The following is a 22,286-nucleotide window of genomic DNA, read 5'->3' on the forward strand; positions in this document are numbered from 1 at the left end:
ACTGCACCACAGCAACTGCATGCCCAACTTCCTTTAACAATTAATGAATTCAAATTGGAAAGATGTTTTGTGAGTCATATCAGCCATGTTCTGAATATCACAATGTTCTCTCAAAGTGAGTGCAAGCATTCTTGGTCAGGAATGAATATTAAGCTCATAACAGCCATTTCATCTTGAATTACCAATTGGTATTCAAAGACGAGCACTTCCTGTGCCTCAGGAAATGACATAATGTGAAAGGTTGAAAGGTGACCCACTAATCGTCCCGTTTTTGCATCCTTTCTGACATCTTTGATATGCTGCTCATGTCACTTTGTAGTAGATAGATGGCAAACCCAACTAAAAATACAACTGAATGAGGTCAAAGGCTCTAATGGGACCTGAATTCAGCAGCAAGTTAATGCACAATCATTTGCATCTGTTCTGAATACAGTGCGACAGCCAGCCGCCTGGCACAGTGGCACCGCAGAACGAAAACTAAAAAGAAAAAAACAATCATTTACGAGCCCAAGACTTGTGCAATTTTTCGTGCTCTGTTGAGAAACAAAGTGTGAAATATCAACAAGCTGCAAAAAAACACAATAAGGAGCCAAAAACACAAGCAGAATGAAACAAAAATTAGAAAGCACGTGAGCATGTTGCTGAGGTATGACCCGGCAGGCTGAGAGGACATTCTGCATGCAAGGAGCGCCCATGCCCCGCAACCAATCTGACGCCTAATTAATCCTGAAGGTCTTTTAGTCCCCCAACCTCCATCTCTCGTCCTGTCTTTAGGTCCATTTCTTTACCTGCTCATTACTCATATGTCCAGATCAGTTTCAGCCTGTACATAAACAGCACTCACGCTCGCAGTGCCAGGCTAAAGCCTGAAGGCATGCGTGTGTGTTTCTAATAAAATACAAGGCATGTGTGAAGTCATTTGTTTTAATGTGATCCTTCTTACAGTTAATAAATGCATATCTCATGCATGTACATATGGATGGGTGCATGGATTTTCCACTGTCCATGATGCTATTTGTGACTTTCTGTTGGGTGTGGAATGAGATTTCATTAATGAGACCAAAGGTTCGCTTACATTGGTCAAATCTGCATGGGAAACTTTTTGCCTCATGTGAAACAATGATCACACATATTTTAATTTAATTATTGAATTTTCTCGTGAAATTTTGTCAAAATATGGCATATTTGTTAAACCTGAGTCTATACCACTCATTACTTATCTTTGATATAAAATATGCCCCTCCCCCCTTCATTCCTAACATCACCACTTAAAGAAACGGTTCACCCAAAAATTTAAATTCTGTCACATTTTTTTTTCAAATCTGTCCCTTACGGATAAAACCACAAGAACACAATCACATAAAATATATGAAACGCATGTGAAATGTGGTTTTGGAAAATTTTCATGGTGTACATGTGGGAAACCCATGTGCTTAGATATGAAGACATGTTTCACATATTTCACATGTGATATATATATATAGATATATATATATATATATATATATATATATATATATATATATATATATATATATATATATATATATATATATACACACACAAACATATATATATATACATATATACATATATACATATACATATATACATATACATATATACATATACATATATACATATACATATATACATATATATATACACACATATATACATATACATATATACATATATATATACATATATACATATGTATATATATATATATATATATATATATATATATATATATATGTATATATGTATATATGTATATATATATGTATATATGTATATGTATATATGTGTGTATATATATATATATATAAATAAAACACACACACAAAAAAACAAAACAAACATATCAAAATAAAAATATATTTTATTTTCCACAGAAGTAAGTCATACAGCGATGTGAGGGTGAGTAATTGATAGAATAGAATGGTTTCTTTTAAGGTGAGCTGTCCCTTTAACCTAAGAATAACTAATATATTGCCTCTCGTTGCTTAAGGCTTTAAATGTGAGAGAATGTATCGTTTTTGCAAAATATTACAAAGTCAGTTTTGCTAAAAACTAAAAGGCTTCAGGTTTCTGAGGGGGTTGATTTCTCACGGGACAGTTGGAGAGATAAGAATCCAGTCTTTGTAGAGGCTTAGCATTTAATGCCTAGCGATGTGTGTGGTGTAAATGGATAGGGCAACTAGATGTAGCCTACATGCACATACACAGTCTAACTAGGCATAAGGTCAAGTAAAAGGCCACGTGTGTTTAGATAGGTTCCTCTGGCCTGTACTTTTCCACCTGGTTCAGTGAGATAAACTCCCCACACACACACACTCGGGCACTGTCTGTGATTTATCGGAGCCTGTCTGCTAGCTGAGTGTCTATGGCGCAGTAATGAACTTGATTATGCTTTTAATGAAGTGTGAGCATCTCATTGGGAGTGTGATTATGAGCATGCGCACTGATCACAGGAGACCATCAGGTGCGAGAGATGATGAGTGTTTGTGGGCGTGAGTGTGTGTTTAAGACTGCCATCAATCCGGATGATTACAGGGGAAGAGCAAGGCAGTCAGGCAGTCAGAATTCAAGCTCCGCAACAGACCTACTGAATCAGGGCTTTTCCATGTGCCACTGGGATCAAATCATATCTTTCAACACTACTTAAACATCACATTTACATTTTATTTCAAAATAATAATAATAACGCCACAATGTATAAAATAATTGTGATAAGTAAAAGACTAAAAAGGCTACAGTAAAAACCTGTTAACTGGTTAGCAGTAAGTTTACATACTATATTAAGTGAACAAATGTAATTACATTTAATGTGATTTCACAGTAAAATACCGTTAAACGTTTCTTTTTAGTTTCTTATCAGTTGTGTACACTAGTGTTTAATCTTACATCTAATGTTGTTACATTCATGTTTGCTGCATTTCAGTACTGTGTGTCACCATGATGGGGTTTAATGTTTGTATGAATGACACTGTGCACCTTCTATATACAAGTATTGCCCTCATCTGCTTGTAGAAAATATATGTTTGTGATGAGCTTTGGTTCATCATGTGACTTTCTCATCACCAGCAGTTTTTGGTGGTTATCAGTGCATTACAATGGCTCAAAACAGATATTAGTAAATCAGTTAATGAAACACAGTATTTAATTACTCAGACCCCACCCTTTAGCAATTCCCTTATTATGAATCACTTAACACTTCACTGCAAGCAGCAATTATTTAAGTCTGTAAAACCTAAAATGTTGCTACCATATTTTTTCATGGTGAAGTTCTGGCAACCACAGCCAGTATGTTACCATAAATGCCACACATATATATATATATATATATATATATATATATATATATATATATTATAGAGTGTACTCTTTTGAACTTTCTATATAAAATAATCCTGAAAAAATGCATCATGGTTTCCTACAGATCTGTTTTCAACTTATAAGTAACATTCAAAATCGGAATTTTAAAATTATTTCTGAAGGATCATGTGACACTGAAGACTGGATTAATGATGCTGAAAATACAGCTTTACATCACATGATTAAATATTATATGAAAATAAATGCAAGTAGAAAATAATTTTTTAAATTGTAATAATATTTCACAGAACGACTACTACTGTCCCATTTTGACAGAATGGGAAAGTACTAGAACAACAGCTTCAAGCCTCTATTAAATTAGCTCCAATCATTGACATTTTAACTATTATATTAATTAATTATATTAATTTAGTGATTATATGACGTTATACACCATTTTGCTGTTTGCAAATAGTGGTGTTTTTTGTGGGCGGGGCCTATCTGGTGACATAAAATGACAGTTTTAAAAGTAGCAATCTTTGGAAGCCATGGCATGCATATATATATATAGTAAACTGTAGTGTATATTTAAAATGTTTTACTTTATTCTTAGATAGATACAATTCTGATAAGATGTAATGATTCCTGACATCTAGCTTTTTCCTCTCAGAATTGAAAAACTCACTATTGTTGAGTTAAATCAGGTTCTAAAGTCCGAACTAGGAGATATAAATTTGCATTGGTGAGGAAAAAAAGTCAGAATAACTGTAGGGCTATTACAATACTTCCCCTATGAACTCCATATTTGTGTATTATGTAGACCCGTTGTTTAAATCAAATGTATGCTTTAAAAGTAGAGTAATCATAGCAGTTTTCATCCATAATCTGTCTGTTTAAACATCTGCGTTTTGCTTCAAAACTGCATCTTTGACGACAGTATTCTATAAAAATGATTTTCATTCCAATTCCAAAAAATCCAAAGGCCTGCAAAATGTAGGACACATACTTTTTTGATACTTAAAATTTGTTTATAACTAAAAACACCGGAATTCACATCATCAACCAAAATCATCATATTAAAGGCCAATTAACAGTTTGCTGACAGATGCAGACAAATGGCATCCGTTTTGTCTTTATGTGTTTGAAATACCTATTGTTAATTCAATGTCATTTAACAGTGTATCATATATTTGATTGTTCTTGCCACAAAAACTGTAAAAAAAAGAAAGAAGAAAACCTCTGATGCTTTAAAAAAGTCATGGGATTGCACTGCAGCTTGTGTGTGTTTGTGCTGAAATAATAGAAACGATTTTTATAGGTCATACTTTGCATAGGGATGAGACAGTTCCTGATAATGATAACCTTTTGGGTGTAAAGTGCTCCTATTATATTTCAAAACGTTATCATTGAAAGACAAGCTAAGAGGAAATTGCACTTAAAGCTGGCATGATTTTTACCAAGCCTGTTTAATGTAGACATCTGCAGGTGGTTTCACTGTAGACTGTAAACACTACAGCTAAACATTGCTCTGTTTGTTTGAGCAGCTCGCCAATCACTCCTCAAATAATGCACAGACGTAATAGCCACATTTGTAAAAAAAAATCGATTAAGGAATAATTGACAATGGATTAATGCACACATGAGGTTGTAATGTGGCCGTGATGCAAGCATCCAGTGAATTCAAATTGACACTTCAATCCTACAAGGCCTCGGAAGCTGAACGGGTGCTTTATTCAAAAAGCTTAGAAAAGATAACTGTGAGCTAGACTTTTGACTTGTTGATGCTTTAATACATTTGACTTACTGCAAAAACCTCCTCATTGTTATTGTTAGCTATCAGGCTGAGCTAATGTTGATGAAATTAATCAACAGCTAATGACAATGACCTTATGTGATAGATTTAAATAATACTCTTTATATTCTTTATTAACAATATTACAAAAAATAAACAGTGCCTGTGATGTCGAGATCCTTTAGTAGGTGCTTATAATGTTCATCAATTATGCTCATAATGTCTGTTTCACACTTTGCAATCTGTATTCTCTCTAGCTCTCTTACCATCCTGCCATCTCTAATTTTTTGTGGCAGTCTTAATTAATGATTTTTGCTTCATGGCTGCTGGAGGGTTGTTTATATCTGGAGTGATTAAGTCAGAGGGTTAAAAACAGAGAAAGAGAGAGAGCGAGAGAGAAGGAAAGAGAGAGAAAGAGGGACAAAATAATCACCAAATGGCAGGCTGGTGCAAGGTCACCTTCACGTGTATGAAAACGGTCTTAATTCACTCTGCTGGGGAAATTACCATGCTAGATTAGTCAAAGTCCATGCATACTTACTGCATCCATATATCAAAAATGTGGCATAATTCACTGAAGCAGAAAGCGAGACACCTACATGTCGTCGTTCTCAATAAGAGAACCCAAAGGACTGAGAAACCTACCAGACAAAATCATAACACCATGCATCCTCTTCGGTTTAGGTGTTATTGTTCTGTATATGATTGTTTCTGGTGCATAGTAATGCAATAAAACAGAAAAGCAAATTAGCTACTGTAATGACCAGGGGCGTCGCACCCGTGGGGGATGTGGGGGTTTTAACACCCACACTTTTCCCGGTGAGAGGGTTCGACACCCGCACTTTTTCTGCAGTTTTTCCGCAGTTTTGCACAAACGCCTTACTACAGTCTCTCCTCCGTTTCTCTGACCGCTGTGTGTCTGTCTGCGCTCGCCGCGGCTGCCTCCTCCCCTCTCCCTCTCAAAGGACACCGGCTTTGAGTGTGACCGGCTGATGATTGGCTGTTCTACCTTAAGTCCCGCCTCTCTTGGGGTGTTATTGGTTTGCTCGTGCTGAGGAGGCGGGAACTTATGGTTATGGTTATTTACATCTCCCGTTTCAAGGTACTTTGAATGAGTGTTTATGCTTTCAAGGTTTTTTGGGAAGATGTTCTGTTATCGTTTTGTTGGCATGTCAAGTGTTTTCGGTATTATATTTAGTTTTTTTAGACTAATGCTAATTGCTATTATTGGGAGATTGTTCAGCAGCTATTGTTTGCATACCTGTTGAAGAACTATGAAAGAAAATTGTATATTATTTTAATGTTTAAAAACAGTAAATTGTTACATTATTTATACCACCAGAGAAAAAGCTTTGTGTGGGCGTTTTTTTCTCTCCCCTTTTCTGAGTTTTTTTTTTTTTTTTTTTTCAGCCAAACGCTGCAAGCCGAAAATCCGGCACGACACCGGAGAACTTTAAGCCCTGCATTTCGTACCCCTTTGTCAATGTATTTATCATTTTTATTGTTTATAAACAAATCACATACATCCCCCACACTTTTGAAAAGCTTGCTACGCCACTGGTAATGACGATAGTTTTTATTGTCTCATTTTCCATGCTAAATACCTGCCAGTGACGTTGAGCACATTATTAAGTAAATTGAACCCAACCATCTCAGTTTCTTCATATTTGCCTCCGAATTATTTTCCTTAGTAACATTCCTGCCCAACACTACCAATCATACCTGATCTCTCCGTCTCTGACCCTGCCTTTTAATACTCTTTATGACTCCACCTTTTAACATCCCCTCATTTGCTGACCCTCACTTTGACCCCACCCTTTAACCCTTACCTTATTATGACCCTACACTTAACACTTCACTGCAAGCAGCAAATCTCAAAGAGTTGACCCCAGTCTTTAACACTGCTGAACTCCATTTTCCACTTTGCTCAATCTGTCTCCACCCTTTAACAATCCCTCATTCTGAGCCCGCCCATTAGCAATTAGCATTGCCTTGTCAAGCGCAAGGTTGGGGGTTCTTCATTTCATTTTAACCCTTTTTAACACCCTTTTTTTCTTCATTCTGCCCTTATACTGCCCCTCATTCTGACCTCCACCCCTGAACAAGTCCCTCACCCCTTCCCATTATCCTAATTTCCACCTATTTTTAAGCATGCAAGTATGGTCAAAAAATATTTTTTAATAAAAAAAAAAAAAATAATTAAACAATGTAGGATGGTTTTGAAGTTGGAGGAGAGAAGTGTTTTTAGACATACCCTGTGTTAAACCGTTGTACACAGAGGATGCATGCACATCACAGAGCAAAACAAGATGATCAAAAAGCATATGATTGTAAAAGAATTAAAGATCGTTTCGTTAAAGTTGCGACTGATAAATTCAAAGTGGGGTAATTCTTTTAAAAACGGTTGCCGAAATGTACTCTGAAGCCTACTGTAGCATGCAGCATATAAATTTAGTTATGCGTATTGTGTTCGCTTTAAATTTAGTAATGCATATTTTAAGACAATTCATGCAAGTTTTTTTTTTTTTACCTTCCATGCATGTCAACCTGTTGTTGGGGACTCCCAAAAACAGAATATGAACCTTTTATTACCCATAATAGGGGCACTTTAAATATCTGCTGCAACTGGAAGTCCTACCATCTCACCTCACTCATGATTAGGCATTGATTGATATTTAGCAGCATGCTGAGGTAAATTCTTCAGTCAAATACGCTGTGCTCCAAGGTTAACTATACTGGTGGCACGGTCAGAACCTGTAGTGGCACCAGCGTCACCCTCTGCTCAGACTCTGATTTCTGCTGCCTTAGCAGGGTCTGTGCGTTGACTTGGCAACGCTGCAGATATTTGTGACTTCACTGAGAGATTAAGTGGCCAATCAACCTAACCATGCACTGCAATCATTCTACCTTATAATGTGGGCAGACTTCTGATGCCAAATCAGTTTGCCCTGCATTTATACTTCTGAAATCAGAGGAATAGTGATGAAAATGTGAAGCATGCAGACATGCAGGGCATGGTTTAGCAAATTTCCTATGCGTCCTTTTAGCTGGGAATGAAGTTAGGAAAGCACTGGAGGGACTGTGATCCCATGATTGATGGATATTTTTGGGGTGACTTAAGTCTTGTTTCGTACCTGGATCTCATATTACTGCTTCAATGTTATATTGACTTTCTCAGAGCATGCAGGTAAATCCCTGCAGGGAGTGTGTGTGTGTGTGTGTGTGCATGTGTGTGAGTGTCATTATTTAGAGATGTGAAGAGGCATAGGGATGTGGGCAACAAGGCATGCAGCCTGGATGACGGTTCAATTTTTCATTTAAGAGGTGGTGGAGAAGGGTAGCCTGCAAGTTATTGTTCATATTTGCCTGGGGCATCACATTGCTATGGTCGGCTCTTATAAGGAATATTCCATCTGTGCCAGAAATGCCTTCCAACCAGTCCTTCGGAGCCTCCCTGTCCTTCTTTTCCACTCCAAAGGTGACCCTTATCTCAAATCACTCTTTCTATATATCTTTTTTTCTTTATATTGATTTCGAGGTGATATGCTATTGTCAGATTTACTCTTAAATTTAATAACATTTGCAAATATTATTATCAAGCAACTATTTTTCTTTAAAATTAAACATTGAAAGAAATACCAAAATATTCTGTTACATTAAGTGTTAAAAATGTGGATTACATTTTCTGAAGCAAAAATGATATTTCGTTACACAAAAGCTGCAGGTACTAGTTGCTGCAATGAATGTTGTTAAAGGAAGTTGCTTCAGAAAGAGAGAGAAAAACCTTGGGTCTTGAGAGCAGTGTGACAGCAGCAGAGCTGGCAGCGGTTGCTATCAGCAGGACCCTGCGGCACAGGAAGACACCCTACAGGCAGTGGTTTGAGCGCCATCCAACCCTCAGATCTCCAGACTACTGAGAAATCGTCATACAAGCTCAAACACACATGCACAAACGCTCGTTCCACCGGCTGCTGGATGATTTTGTGATGGAAAGGAAGGAACATTTCTAATTACACATGCATGTTTCGGTCATCATTTCTAAGAGACTCTATAGCCAATGCCATAGTCTGACTTTCAAGAATTTCCACAAGGAAGTGCATTTCTGGAACTAAACTAGTGAGGCAAATCCTCTTATAAATCCTTTTAAAGAGCGTGGCGAGCAGGAGAAAAGAGAAGTTTCTCTCCGGCAAACATGTGCAGGTTGTTTGGCTGCTGTAGTAGGAGAGGAAAGACAACATTCTCCCTGTCGGCTCTGTGCAGGAAGGGGCTGAATACTAATACAACACAAGAAACACACATAGGAGAGCTGATGCAGACATGCACACATATACATGTGCATACTTGGAGAGAAAAAGTCACAAACACCACACAATATACTGATTAGCCATATAGATCTGTGGGTTATTCTTAAAAACTCCATTAATTAATCATGGTAAAATTCTTGTAATGCGAGGTCATGAGTGGATTATTGCTTTTCGAAAATGGAAGCAATGTTCCATAATTAATTTATAAGAATGATAAACAATTCTTCCAATAAGTAATACAATTAACCAAACTATAGACTGTGTATGTACTGTATGGTAATCAACATAGAAACTTGTTGCAATTAAAACAATGTAATTAACTACAATATCACATAATCCAATTGAAAATTACTATTGATTGACATCACTATATGTTGATTAAATGTTGACTCTGTGTGGACACACAAGGGATCAAAAATAATTTTAGTTCTCTAAGAAAAAAAAAACATTATTTCCCTAGTCTGATTGCTATTTACATATTTGACTAAATAACAGAAGAATGGGTCTGAGGATTGTTTGTCGATTTGCTCTGTGCTTTTTTCAATCTCCTTTGGGCAACAGATTGAATTAATGTTTATAGACACTGCCATGTCATACATGAGGAAACTAGAGATTGTGCAAAATAACAATACTTTTGCAATTTAGTTCTATAAACAAATGGAAAGTAAAAAAAAAAAAAAAAAAAAAAAAAAAAAAAATAATAATCATTTGCTTGTGCATCGGCTTTGTCTCTGGAGTCAGAGGTTTCCAAATGATAATTTGCCTCATTTACATCCTTTTTCCATCTGAATAGATCTGTGAATAGATTATGTTTACCTCTGGTCCTTTTGCTTTCCTAAGTACACACACATGTGTGTGTTTATACTAGATATGCCGTCCTGTCCTGCCCAAAGTAAATGTTAAAGCCGTGTGCTAACATAAAATGCTTCCACCTTTTGCTCTGCGTTATAGCCTAACCTCTCCCCTATAATCCATCTGTACTGCCCCATGCCTCCCCAAACATTATCTCCTCCCTCTTAATTAAGTCTTGGCTGGCTGTTCTGTATCCCAGTATTCCTGCTGCTTTGGTTATTAAGGCCCGCCGTATGGAACGAGTGGCCTGCCAGCGACTGGACTGGCACACTCACCTGGGGCAAATGAGGGCATTTGATCCTACTGGGCCGGTGTCCCGCTCTCGCCTCAGGTGCCAGCATGAAGTTGAAGAGCGCCTGCAGGGCACACAAAGCCGCCTGCCTCTTTGCCTGCTTCTTACTGCGACCTGAGCCCTCGAATATCCTGCCGTCCACTCTAACAGCCATGACGAAGCTGCGGTGTGCCCGTTTGCCCTGAACCCGCTCCGACAGGCAGGCGTATCTTAGACCGGGCCGCAGGTCATTGAGTAGGACGACCGGGCTGGGCTGGGTAGTGGGACCTGGAGGTGGGGGAAGACAGGGATCTCCTTGCCTCGCCTGCACCACCATCAAGTCCAATGTGTGGCGCAAACGGAGGGCGCTAGACAGCAACTCGCTCTCGGCAGAGCGGCAGCCATCAGGCTCGAAGCCTTTGAACAGCGTGTCTGGGAAGTCGGCCTGGTCCGAGGTGAAGTCAGCCGTGGGGTTGTTCAGTCCGCCCATGGCCAAGTGAGCTTGCGAGGCATTGGGAAACTGGATGAAGGACTTCAGGGCCATCTCAGCTGCCTTCATCTTAGCCTTTTTCTTTGTAGGGCCTGTGCCCTCAAACGTGAGTCCGTTGACTTCCACGGCGATGGAAAAGAGAGGTGCGTGCACTGGTCCTGTCTGAGAGACCATCCGATACTGTAGACCTGGTCTCAGCTCGTTCAGCTGGACCAGAGCGTTCTTTGGTGCATCGGACCATGCCAGTTTCTTGCAGAACAGACGCAATTTGCGCAAATGTCCATTATTGTCCTCCTCTAAAGGTCGCTTTCTCTTGAGGCCAGATGCCCCATCCCTGGGTGCATCGGACAGGAAGAGGGTTTGGCAGTCCGATGAAACAATAGCGCAATCTTCCAAATTTCCTGTGTTACGGTTCTCCTTGACCTCAGCACTGCTGGTGCCTAGGTTGGAAGAATAAATTACATGTTATGATCAAGGCTCTCAATGAGTGTTATCTTCTTCACCATTCTACTCATAATCTCACATGATCTGATAAAAGTCATATACAAGTTGATATTACAAACTGCCATTACCATCCCCAAAGCAAGAGTTCCATATGAGAAAAGCCTCCTCAACTTAACTGTTGCAAAAACCCAAAGACAAATCCTCTAAAATGGGGCATTATCTGGCAAATCGCTCCATAATCCCACAAAATTGGCTTGGAGTCTAAACTTGAAGTGGGTACAAACGTCTCCCCCATATACAATGCAAAGGAGAAGCCCTTTTGTAATGCAGGAGAGCAGACAGTTATGAGATTTCAGTGTGTGGAAGTTTGATCACACATTAAAGCCTCTATTTCACACCCCAACTGTGTTGTGATGGAACCAAATGAAATTCATCTGTGAAAATAAACTTCAACACGTGGATGCAAGCCTAAATTGTGAGAAAGGACCAAAATGTTGTTTTTGTTGTGCTGCCTGTCTCCAACTCTTCTAGCATACTGTATACTGTATATGTTCAAATCTAATTTAATGTTTTAATTTAATGAAAGGGTCTGTGTCAGTGATTATGCATACTTACTCAACGTGTCCTCATCTTCTGTGCAATTGGCTGCTGGGCTTATGTACTTGTAAGGGGCGATCAGTGTAGTCAACATGTTCATTTTCTCTGAAAGGTAAAAAGGAAAAGAATGTTTGTGTTAATACATCACATACTATGATTTGTAAAACATACTTATTTCTTACAAAGTTATAAATAAAAAGAATGGAGTGATTTTTCAGCCTGAAATACATTTTGTGGCAATCAAATGAAAACACTATGTACAATGGGATTACACAGTTGCAATGCCTCAGTGTTTGCATACTTATATAGATTATGCTCTTGGTTTTAACGGTGGTGGAAACGGAGTTTCTGGTTGAGTTGCTGAGAAACCACAGTGTTCACAGCCCTTGTTTCCCTCTATAACCATGTGAGTGTGTGTGTTGTTAACACTGCAGGTTCCTATTAGGGTCTCTGCTGGGCTCAACCCAGACTGTGGGGAATTGACAAAGCTGCCTGGACTCATAATTACATCCCACCTTTCTCAGCATCTCCTAATGATCAATAATTTTAATAGGCAGACAAAAAAAAGAAGCAGAGGTTTTATGTGTGTATAGAAGAGAGACACTGGGTGAACAAAGAAGTGAAATGTGTGTACTCGCATAGGCTATATAAAATGTAATGATTCAGAACAGGACAAGTGGTTTTTCTAATTCTGACTACTTCAGACAGGATAATAACTTATGCAAATTCTGAATAAACCTTTTTGCATTCTGTCCCAGTATGAGATCTTAAACTCCAATAACAATGGCCCTTCAAAAATAACCTTTTGAATGCAAGTACATTGATTATTTTAAACAAACCATGCTAAAAGTTTTACTTCTATCAATAAACTTTAATCAAAAAAAAAAAAAAAAAAAAGAATATCACTGAAAATATCAATTGATCACACATTTCTCTTTTGTTTAAAAAAGTTTACATCAGTAGTATCCTATATGTCCTGTGTGTGCATGTCTGTCTGTCTCTATTTATATGGGCCCCTAGAGGCCCCCAGATTATTGTAGTAACATGGGTGTGGAGTCATTTGACACAGTGTAGTGTACTGGAGTTCCCCTTTCTAGGCACCAGAAAATGATAGAATAATAGGGGTGCATAATTTTGACTAAGGGTAGTGTACAGAGATCCTGCATAGGGCCCCAGTCATATCTAGAAATCTGCTAATTTATAGAAACATTGGAGTAAGCCGTTTTGACTAGGGGTATTGTAAAAAGGGACCCCAGACCTAGTTAAGCACCAGAATGTTATAGAATCATAAGAGTGGTTCATTTTCACTGAGGGTAGTGAACAGAGACTCTGCATGGGGACCCATAGACATCTGACCTATCTAGGCATTATAATATTATAGAAACATCAGGGCTAGTCATTTTGACTGAGGGTAGTAAACAGAGACTCTGCATTGGGACCCATATGTAGACAACTGGTTTTTGAAGAAACATGGGAGTGAACTCTTTTGACCGGTGGTAGTGTACAGAGGCACTTTGGGGCTCCAGATCTATCTTGGCACCTGATTTATGTAGAAACATGGCAGTGAGCTCTTTTGACCCCAGGAGGTGCACAGAGGTACTTGATGGCCCCAAGTACCAGAAACATTGGGGTAGGTCATTCTGACTGAGGATGGTATACAGAGATCCTGCCATATCTGCCATGATTTTTGTAGAAACATTTAAGTCATCTATTTTGACTCAGGACAGTGTATAGTGGCAACTGGGTGGCCCAGATGTATCTATTACCAGAATATTATAGAAATTTGGGAATTAGTCAAGGCAGTGTACACAAATCATGTTTGGGGCCTCAAAGGCCCCTCGAGGACAAATCTAGGCATCTGATTATCACCTGAATAGGGGATGAGCCCTTTCGACTCAGAACAGCCTGAGGAGGCCCCTAGGGGCCCTAATCATACCTAGATTGCAGACAATCTGAGAGACATGGGAAAACATGGAACTCAGTATGTCACTTATTTTTTCCGAAAATCTACTTTATCATCATTTTGTGGCCAGGGTTTCAATCACTTAAGTGAATCTGTTTGTAACGGTCATGAAAGGTTTGCTGTCATCTCCACATTATAGCAGAGAAACAAAAAACATTCCCCCACTTACTGCAAGTAGAATGAAGTGAAGCCACTTAAATGATAGAGAGTGGAGTTTTGTAATAGCAACAAGATGCAATACAATAAGACAAAAAGGTCAATACAGTAACGTCCACCAAGAATCATCACGTGAGTGTCTAAGGCACGTGTCGGACACTACTGCCCCCAGTGACTGGCAATAACACAATCTATTAAAGTCTCACCTATCAGCCAGCCACATGAAATCCCTCTTGCTTGACTGAAACGTGACCAAGCCCTGGCAGCAGGGAATTTTGACAACTCGTAATGTGTTGAGTGTGATAAGGAGCAGGAATCCAATTATTTTGCTTTCCCAAGCAGTGGTCAAGAGATTCTCTCTCCCTCCCATCAGAAGTGTGGAGGATTTATAGGTCACATATAGCACAACCAAAGTGCTGAATGTCAGCACATAGCAGGGAAGATACGGTAGCGGCATTGTACGCTTCCTGTGTGTCACTTCCTGAATGATGGCTGAGGAGAACAGGCCATGAATAAGTGATGGGAGGTGTTATCACTGTCATCAACCAATCACAAAAGTGCTGAGACAGACTCTCATACTCGGAGCGATGATGTGGAGGTCTCTCGAAGTTCAGCGGTATCTAACGAGCACAGAGCTTTGCCTTCACTACAGAGCCATTGAAGGTTACACAGATGTGATGACACCAAGAATCAAAGGGAGCATACAGGAAATTAAATGTGAAGTCTGTTCATTTCACAAATGAGAATGAGAGTACAGTGTACAACTCAGTAAAGTACTTCATTTGGCAAACTATACATCTACTATACATGGTATGGGTCAATGACATGGTGTCAGTTTAAATTCTAATTTCAGTTACACATAAAAAGAGTTTACAAATGAAATATACAGTATACACACACTTTTTAAAGGGTTCTGATAGTAAAAAACAAACACACCTATAGATCAACAACAGAAACAGAAGACAACAGACACAATCGCTGGAATCATGCTCAGTCAGCTGTCACCGCTGGATGTTTTGTCATGTCACCCTCAAGCACTTTGACTCGCCTGTCTGTGAAGCCAAACAATATGAGCAACTAGCTGGAGCTCTTAAAACCAATCCATTACTGCTGCCATGTTGAGGAAGGACGAATCATTATTCTCTCTGAACTACGGCTGGCAAGATTTCAGGAGTCGAAATATCACCATTCTTACTACCAATTTCAAGACCGGAGAAAAAACTAGTATGTTATTCAAGATACTCGTACAAAGTTAAATATTAATATATGCAATACCAGTGAAAAGCTTGGATGTTAAAAAAATAATAATAATAATAAAGAAGACCAAGACTGCGTTTATTTGATGAAAATTATAGCACAAACAGTTATAGTGACATTTTTATTCTTCTGAAATAATTGTAATATTTATTAATGTCATTTAAATATTATCGATGTTGTTGTTTTTTATTGATTAATTTATAATTATTACTTTTTTTTTTACTGTTATACACTACCATTCACAAGTTTTGGTTTAGAAATGTTTTAATAAGTAAGCACCAGTAATAATTATTGATAATTAAGAACCATCATATTACAAGGATCTTGTGACAATAAAAACTGGACTGATGCTGTGATGACTTGACTTAACTATATTACAGTAGTCTATATATTAACATATTATACCATGATATATAACAATCAATATAACGTAGCTCTCTAGTATTTCTCGACTAGTAATTCTTTAGCATTGTCTTGGTACCAAAGTACTTTTGACATCGTTCCTCTGAACTAAAGAAAACGGCAAATGTCTGGTCAAAACCAGAAGCCTGGCAGACTGCCATGTTGTCAGGAGACAGAGAAAAAGAGAGAAACGGTGTAAATTCAGAAGACGAGAGGGGCTTTGGTGCACCCTCCGCGGCTATCAGGAGCGAGCAGAGGTAATGAGCCAATCACATCTTCCCATGGCCCTCATAACCGTCAGGTCAGATGAGACACTAGAGACTCTATTCAAAAAGGCAGTGGGGAAATCATTGACTCTCTCTCCCTCTCTTTATCTCTCTTCTCTTCCTTTCTTTCAATCACTCTTTCTGTCTAGGAGACCACCGATTAAACACTGGTGAAGTGGCAAATGAGGGAGGCCGCATTGTCTCGCCATCGCACTAGGAATCGGATTTCTGTCAGACCGCTCAGCTGGAGCTTGGCAGAGACACCTTTTGTGTGTGCTAACCATCTATGTGTGTGTGTGTGTGTGTGTGTGTGTGTGTGTGTGTGTGTGTGTTTGGACTTGGCAAAAGTTTCAACACAAATTTGTCCCAAAAAGTTAGCTAAATCTGATGAAATCTCCTTTTGAAGACTACCAGTGTCATCCACATTAAGAAAAACTGCAACCTAAAAATCACAAATGAAGCAAATAACAAACAATGGTCCTCAACCTTTTTGACTTGAAGGCCCCTTTTTTGTTCAAAACAATAATTCCAGACTATAATTTCTGGCATTTCTGTGTTGTGGGTTCCAGGATCAGGCCGAGTGAGCAGAGTGATATTTAGCACCTGATTAGGGCCAACAGAAGACATAGTGCACCAGCCATCTGCTTTACATGTGTTACTCTTTTCCATGCCAGGGACAGAGGTTTAGCACGTTAGCTGTTGCTAACGCCACGGTCCATGGGCACCAATCCTAATCGCCTGCCCACAACAGCTGTGGGCACAGACAAGCCATCCAACACAAGATTAAATTAACATTACGAGATCAGCTTTTGTGCTTATTGGCATTATATGTCACAATGGAAGAGGAGGGAACTGGTGGGAGTGAGGATCCGTGATTGGTCAGCGTGGGCAAAAGATCGTAAAAGTTGTTACGGGGCAGATTTAGTATGCAACTGTTCAAATGTTTGAGGCCAGTAAGAGAAAAATAAATAAATAAATAAATAAATAAAATAAAAGTAATACCTTAGTCAGCATGGATGGATTCAATTGATCAAAAGTGACAGTTAATGAATAATGCTGCTGAAAATTACTCCCATAGCATGAAGCTATCGGTCACAAGACACACAAGAGCCAATGATATTTCACAACCATGGTTGACGTAACGCTTTCCTCTGGCGGCATTTTTTAAATTTGTTTACACACAGGATGAGCTTTACAGTGTACTGTGAACGAGTCTATTCTTCTCGCAAATCAATCGTTTTGCCGCAGAAGACTTTTAAATAAATTACGACTGTAGCTGTATCTTCCTGTTAAATCATGTGTTTTATTGACAGATGGTAAGTTTAGGGGCAGGGGATGGGTTATTTGCTCATAAATGTGTAAATAGTGTAATATAAATAAAACTGTTGTGACTGCTTACATTGAAACCAACATATATGCAATAATGGCAATATTGTTACCCAATATATAAGATTGTAATTTTTAGAATGTAATAATATTACTGTATTTACTACATTTTGGATTAAATAAATGCAGGTTTGGTGAGCATTAATAACAATAAAGGCAATTTAATATGAGTAATTAAAGGAACAGACCCCAAAATGATCAATATAATTTTTATTGGTAAGAAAGTAGAAAAGTCTTTATTAAACTATGGGTACAACATTGTATTAAAAATGGAAAGGGTTTTCCTTCACAGTTTTGAAATGTTTCCTTACAGACTAAACATAGCACTGTGTTATAATGACTAAAATCACTGTATTATGCATGCCAGGCCAGTAGTTGGCAATGTCACTTTCCAAAGAAACACAATGCACTTTGCATTTTCAGGCCCGAAAAATGCTGTTGTTGTGTAAATGAATAGCAAAAATGCCCAAACATGCCTCCTAAATAATGATAGTTTTTAGTGCAAAAGAACTTGGGAAAACACAAAGATGACTTATAAAATTGCATTACCATATGTATATTTCTATATTATTATTATTATTACATAAGACCCTTTAGCTGTGATTTTGGTTGTTTTGACATGCAGACAAGACCGAGAGATCACGGTTAAACGTCAAGGTTGCCATCCGTACTAAGATCGGTTTCATGATAAGAGATCCCACACTGCATATGTTGACGTACCTCCTAAAACACTTCTTTTTAAGTTCTTCTCCTGACTGTCAGAACGTCAGTTAGCTCATAATCTAACCACAAACACTCATGTTCGTGTCAACATCACGTGCAATTTACCACTCTACCAAGAAAAACCTTTCTGCTAGATTTATTGTAAAATACTTTTGGTGTAACAGAAACACTGCAAGAGACTAACCGTTTAGGCTAGGTTTTGAACAAGAATTAACGTTTGATGAAGCTGTTAAAAACAGCTATGAAGTGTGACTTCCAATGACGCATCCTTATGATGTCAGCGACTCAGCGTTGAGAAATAAAACCCTGTTTTATGATACAGGTCTGGATGGCCAAAATAAACTCTTTCTCTGTCCGGTCTTCCACCCTGGATGGTCGTGACGGCATGGCCAGTCAGGGCAAGATGAGACTGATCGCGTCTCCACGCCGCAGGCAGCTTCATCAGAAGGTGTCTGGGATTCATTCAGGGAGTGCTAGGGAGAAGGAAATTGGTATCCTTCTATAACTTCTATCGCTAGACATAGACACGTTCTCACACTTGAAATGCCCTCAAGCCAACTCTGACTGAAAAGTTCCATGGAAATCGAAGTTACCCAAGAGCTACAACTTCTATGAAGCTCAAGGCAGACAAGCTGAAAATCGTGAAAACGTATAAAGTTAACAAAAAGTAAAAAAACAAACAAAAAAAACGAATGAAACGTTGATTCAGTAATTGCAATTATTAAATATAATTCTGACTAAATTTGTCCAGTTTGCTTTTCCTTTAATGATGTGGATGTCACCAAGCAACACAAGCTGAAATACGGTCTGGAGCGGAGTATGTGAGTGGAACAGAGAGACATACATTTCCCTCCCCCAGAGTGTTTGTTAAACCCAACGTATTCCTCAGTTATTACATATCTGCTAGGTTATGCGTACAGTGAGCATGTGCAAATTTAATCACCAGCATATTTACACAAACTTCATGCACACAGTCAGATACAACTACAACTGCACAAACTGTACAGTCAGCTCGTACATGCGACTTAACATTTTTTTTTTGCTATTTTTTTTTGTCCACAAGGTGGCAACACTGGCCTGGGCCAATGTTTCACAGTCCAAAAACAAAACAAAAGAAAACAAAACCAGATGAGAATGAACAGCCAAAATGACCAAAATGAAAGAGGCGTCAATTCTCACTTTAAATGCTTCCACACCTGCTTCATATGTCATAACTTGACTTTTTTTTCATGAACACACATACGCCAGCTTCCAGAAGCCAGAGATAATATTTTAGAAAGTTTTAAATATAAATATGTCTGATGAAGAGCTTGTAGGCACAAAAACGTCACATGCTAAGAACATATATGGAAATATGGTTTTAAATATTGACCTTTTTCTTACCCAAACCTTTGCTTCACTTCGAAGACATTTATTAACATTACTTTTATGATGGATGGATATGCTTTTTGGAGCTTCAAAAGCTTGGGCACCATGTACTGCCATTACATCATTGGGAAGAGCCAGGATATTATTTAATATAACTCCAATTGCATTTGTCTGAAAGAAGAAAGGCATACAGTATACACCTACTGTAAGATGGCTTGAGGGTGAATACATTATGGAATGATTTAACTTTTGGGATGAACGATTCCTTTTACGAGTCTGTACATTAAGATGTTTGGATTGTATATACAGAAATATGCCCCCCCCCCAAAAAGAATAAAAAAGGTGGACATCAATTCACCTTGTGGACACAGTAACAACAAATGTAGTACTGGACTCAGTGTAATATCCACCTCAGCTAACAACAGCCGTGTGTGTGAGTCAGCTGTGGACCCGCGGAGGCGTCGAACAGATGAACAGTTAAACCGTCTGACAATGTTTGTTTTTAATCTGAGTCGAGTTCTCACACTCAATCCCTTCACCTCAGAGACTCGGCTCCATACATCACGCCGAATTATCAGATCTCCATCTTTTATTCTGTCTTCTCAACACGCTTAGCCTCAGATCAACTGCATCTTCTCCTTGTTTACTGTTTCTCTGCGTGTCATTCACAGGCCCCCACCCGCCATGCAACAATGATACGTTCTCACTCGCAAACCCTCTTCTCGCCTTTTCTTTTCCTGTCTAACACATCTCTCTCTGCAACGGCTTTCTCTCGGCAGCCTCCCCACCATCTCACATCTAACACTTCCCAGTTAGGCTTGTCAACCATCCCATAGAAGACAGGATCATCACACATTTAAAGGAAACATACATGTGTTCAGTATTTAAATGCAAATGCTTACATCACACAGTATGTGCTTTATTACACATTCCCTTTATTTTTGTTTTTAAATGGTCAGTTGTCTCCTCACCTGGCATAAGTGTTATGAAGACAAGAAATGTCCCTTATTTTGCTAAAAATCAACTGAGTCAAGAGTGGTTTATTTCCCTATGCTGTTTCTGTCAGTCAATGTTTTCATTTATCAGTCCCTCTGCCCTCATTCTCTTCACATGCATTCTGCTCTTGTTTTCTCTTTATGTTGCAATAACCATCTGCATCTATTTCTGCAAACATCCTTCTGTATTTTTACTTACAATGCCACAGATCTCTTCAAATATGGGCATTTTCTTATCACACGGTGTAAAAATTATTCGTCAAAGTTCTAAATTAAAGAGTATATTTTACATGCAAACACTATTTAAGTTTTTCTCCTTCAAAATCTCACATTTAATTCAATGTGTTACTTACCATTTCTTCATAACTGTTTGTGAAATTTAAAAGAATTTTTTGGGTGAAAATGGTACATTATTTTGTTTGTCAGTTTAAATCCATAATTTAAAATCCATAGGGATGTACCTTTGATCTAAAATGTAATTCTTAAAAAAAAAAAAAAAAAATAATAATAATAATAATAATAATAATAATAATAATAATAATAATAATAATATTATTATTATTATTATTTATATTTATATATATATATACAAAACGCCAGAAAAATAAGCTTAATACAGTTTGTCAAAATTCAAAATATAGTGCGTTTATAAATATAGTGTGTTTATATTCAAAAAGTATGACATTTTAACATTTTCAATTTACTTAACATTACAGATTTAGAATTTATGTATTTCAGATAAATAAACTGATGAAATCAGCCTTAGCAAGACAAACAAGTTGGTCATTTTATTCCAAATATGTTTCCAATAAAATCCAATACAACATATGTGATGGGATGGAAATGACATTTTTTTGATTCAGAAAAAATTCGGTCATTGTTTTAAAACATAAATTTATAATAAATTAATTAAATAAATGACAATTCTCTTGTGATATTTGCATATGCACCATTGGACATTTATAATAGACTGGTGAGTGTGTGAAAAGGACTCAAAGCTGACGAAACTCCCTCATACATTCACGTCTGTCATTATCGCGTGAGCAGTAATTCCACTGTGTCCCATCTCTTTTGTTGGGGCTGGAATGAGTGGGCCGCTGGGCTCGCACTAGTCCAGATGGGGTGCGGTTCTTTCTTTCTTTTTTTTCCTTCTGTCGGCTGTTCCGTACCACGGCACCCACCACATCTGTTATGCAGCGCAAAGCATCTTCTCACTAATTTGTTTGTCAGTACATATTGAAGGCACGATCTGTCATTCTGCCATGCTTTGGTTGCGCCGTGATGTCTGCAGACATGGCTAGTCATAAGTTTCAGATGCCAGTCGCCAGGGACCTGTTCAGTGACGGCCCTCTGAGTGGAGAAAATGAAAGGGGGAAAAACAGAGAGAGAAAAAAAACAAAAGTACTTCATAAAAGGAGCCTACTGCACATCATTCCCAGAGTGCAATAGCCCAGTTTAGCTAGACAACAAGAGAGAAGGCTTGTGTGATATTAGAGACAATTTAAAAATAAGCCGGTTCATGCTCTGATCAGATTAATTTCATAATGGCTACTATTAATATGCTCAGAGAAGATGCCTGACCTCTTTCCAACCCCTTTTCAACCATTAAAAGACAAAATGTTTAAAGAATGATAACTGCAATGCTGCTGCGTTTCGAATGACAAAAACATTGACTGCGAGTGTGTTTGTACGTGTGTGT

At 38.2% G+C, this 22,286-nt stretch overlaps 1 protein-coding gene across 2 annotated transcripts in view; it reads right to left on the reverse strand.

The window, feature by feature from the left end:
- The window catches only part of adarb2 (adenosine deaminase RNA specific B2 (inactive)), a 152,335-nt gene that overhangs the window by 40,374 nt on the left and 89,675 nt on the right, over nucleotides 1-22,286 (reverse strand). For both annotated transcript variants that reach the window (XM_052595757.1, XM_052595758.1), the window contains exons 2-3: nucleotides 12,090-12,176; nucleotides 10,545-11,470 (exon numbers count right to left, since the gene is read on the reverse strand). In XM_052595757.1, the coding sequence (XP_052451717.1) occupies nucleotides 10,545-11,470; nucleotides 12,090-12,176 (1,013 nt within the window). The remainder of the gene's footprint in view (nucleotides 1-10,544; nucleotides 11,471-12,089; nucleotides 12,177-22,286) is intronic.

This window comes from Carassius gibelio, chromosome B24 (genome assembly GCF_023724105.1).
Source record: "Carassius gibelio isolate Cgi1373 ecotype wild population from Czech Republic chromosome B24, carGib1.2-hapl.c, whole genome shotgun sequence".
Lineage (NCBI taxonomy): Eukaryota > Metazoa > Chordata > Actinopteri > Cypriniformes > Cyprinidae > Carassius > Carassius gibelio.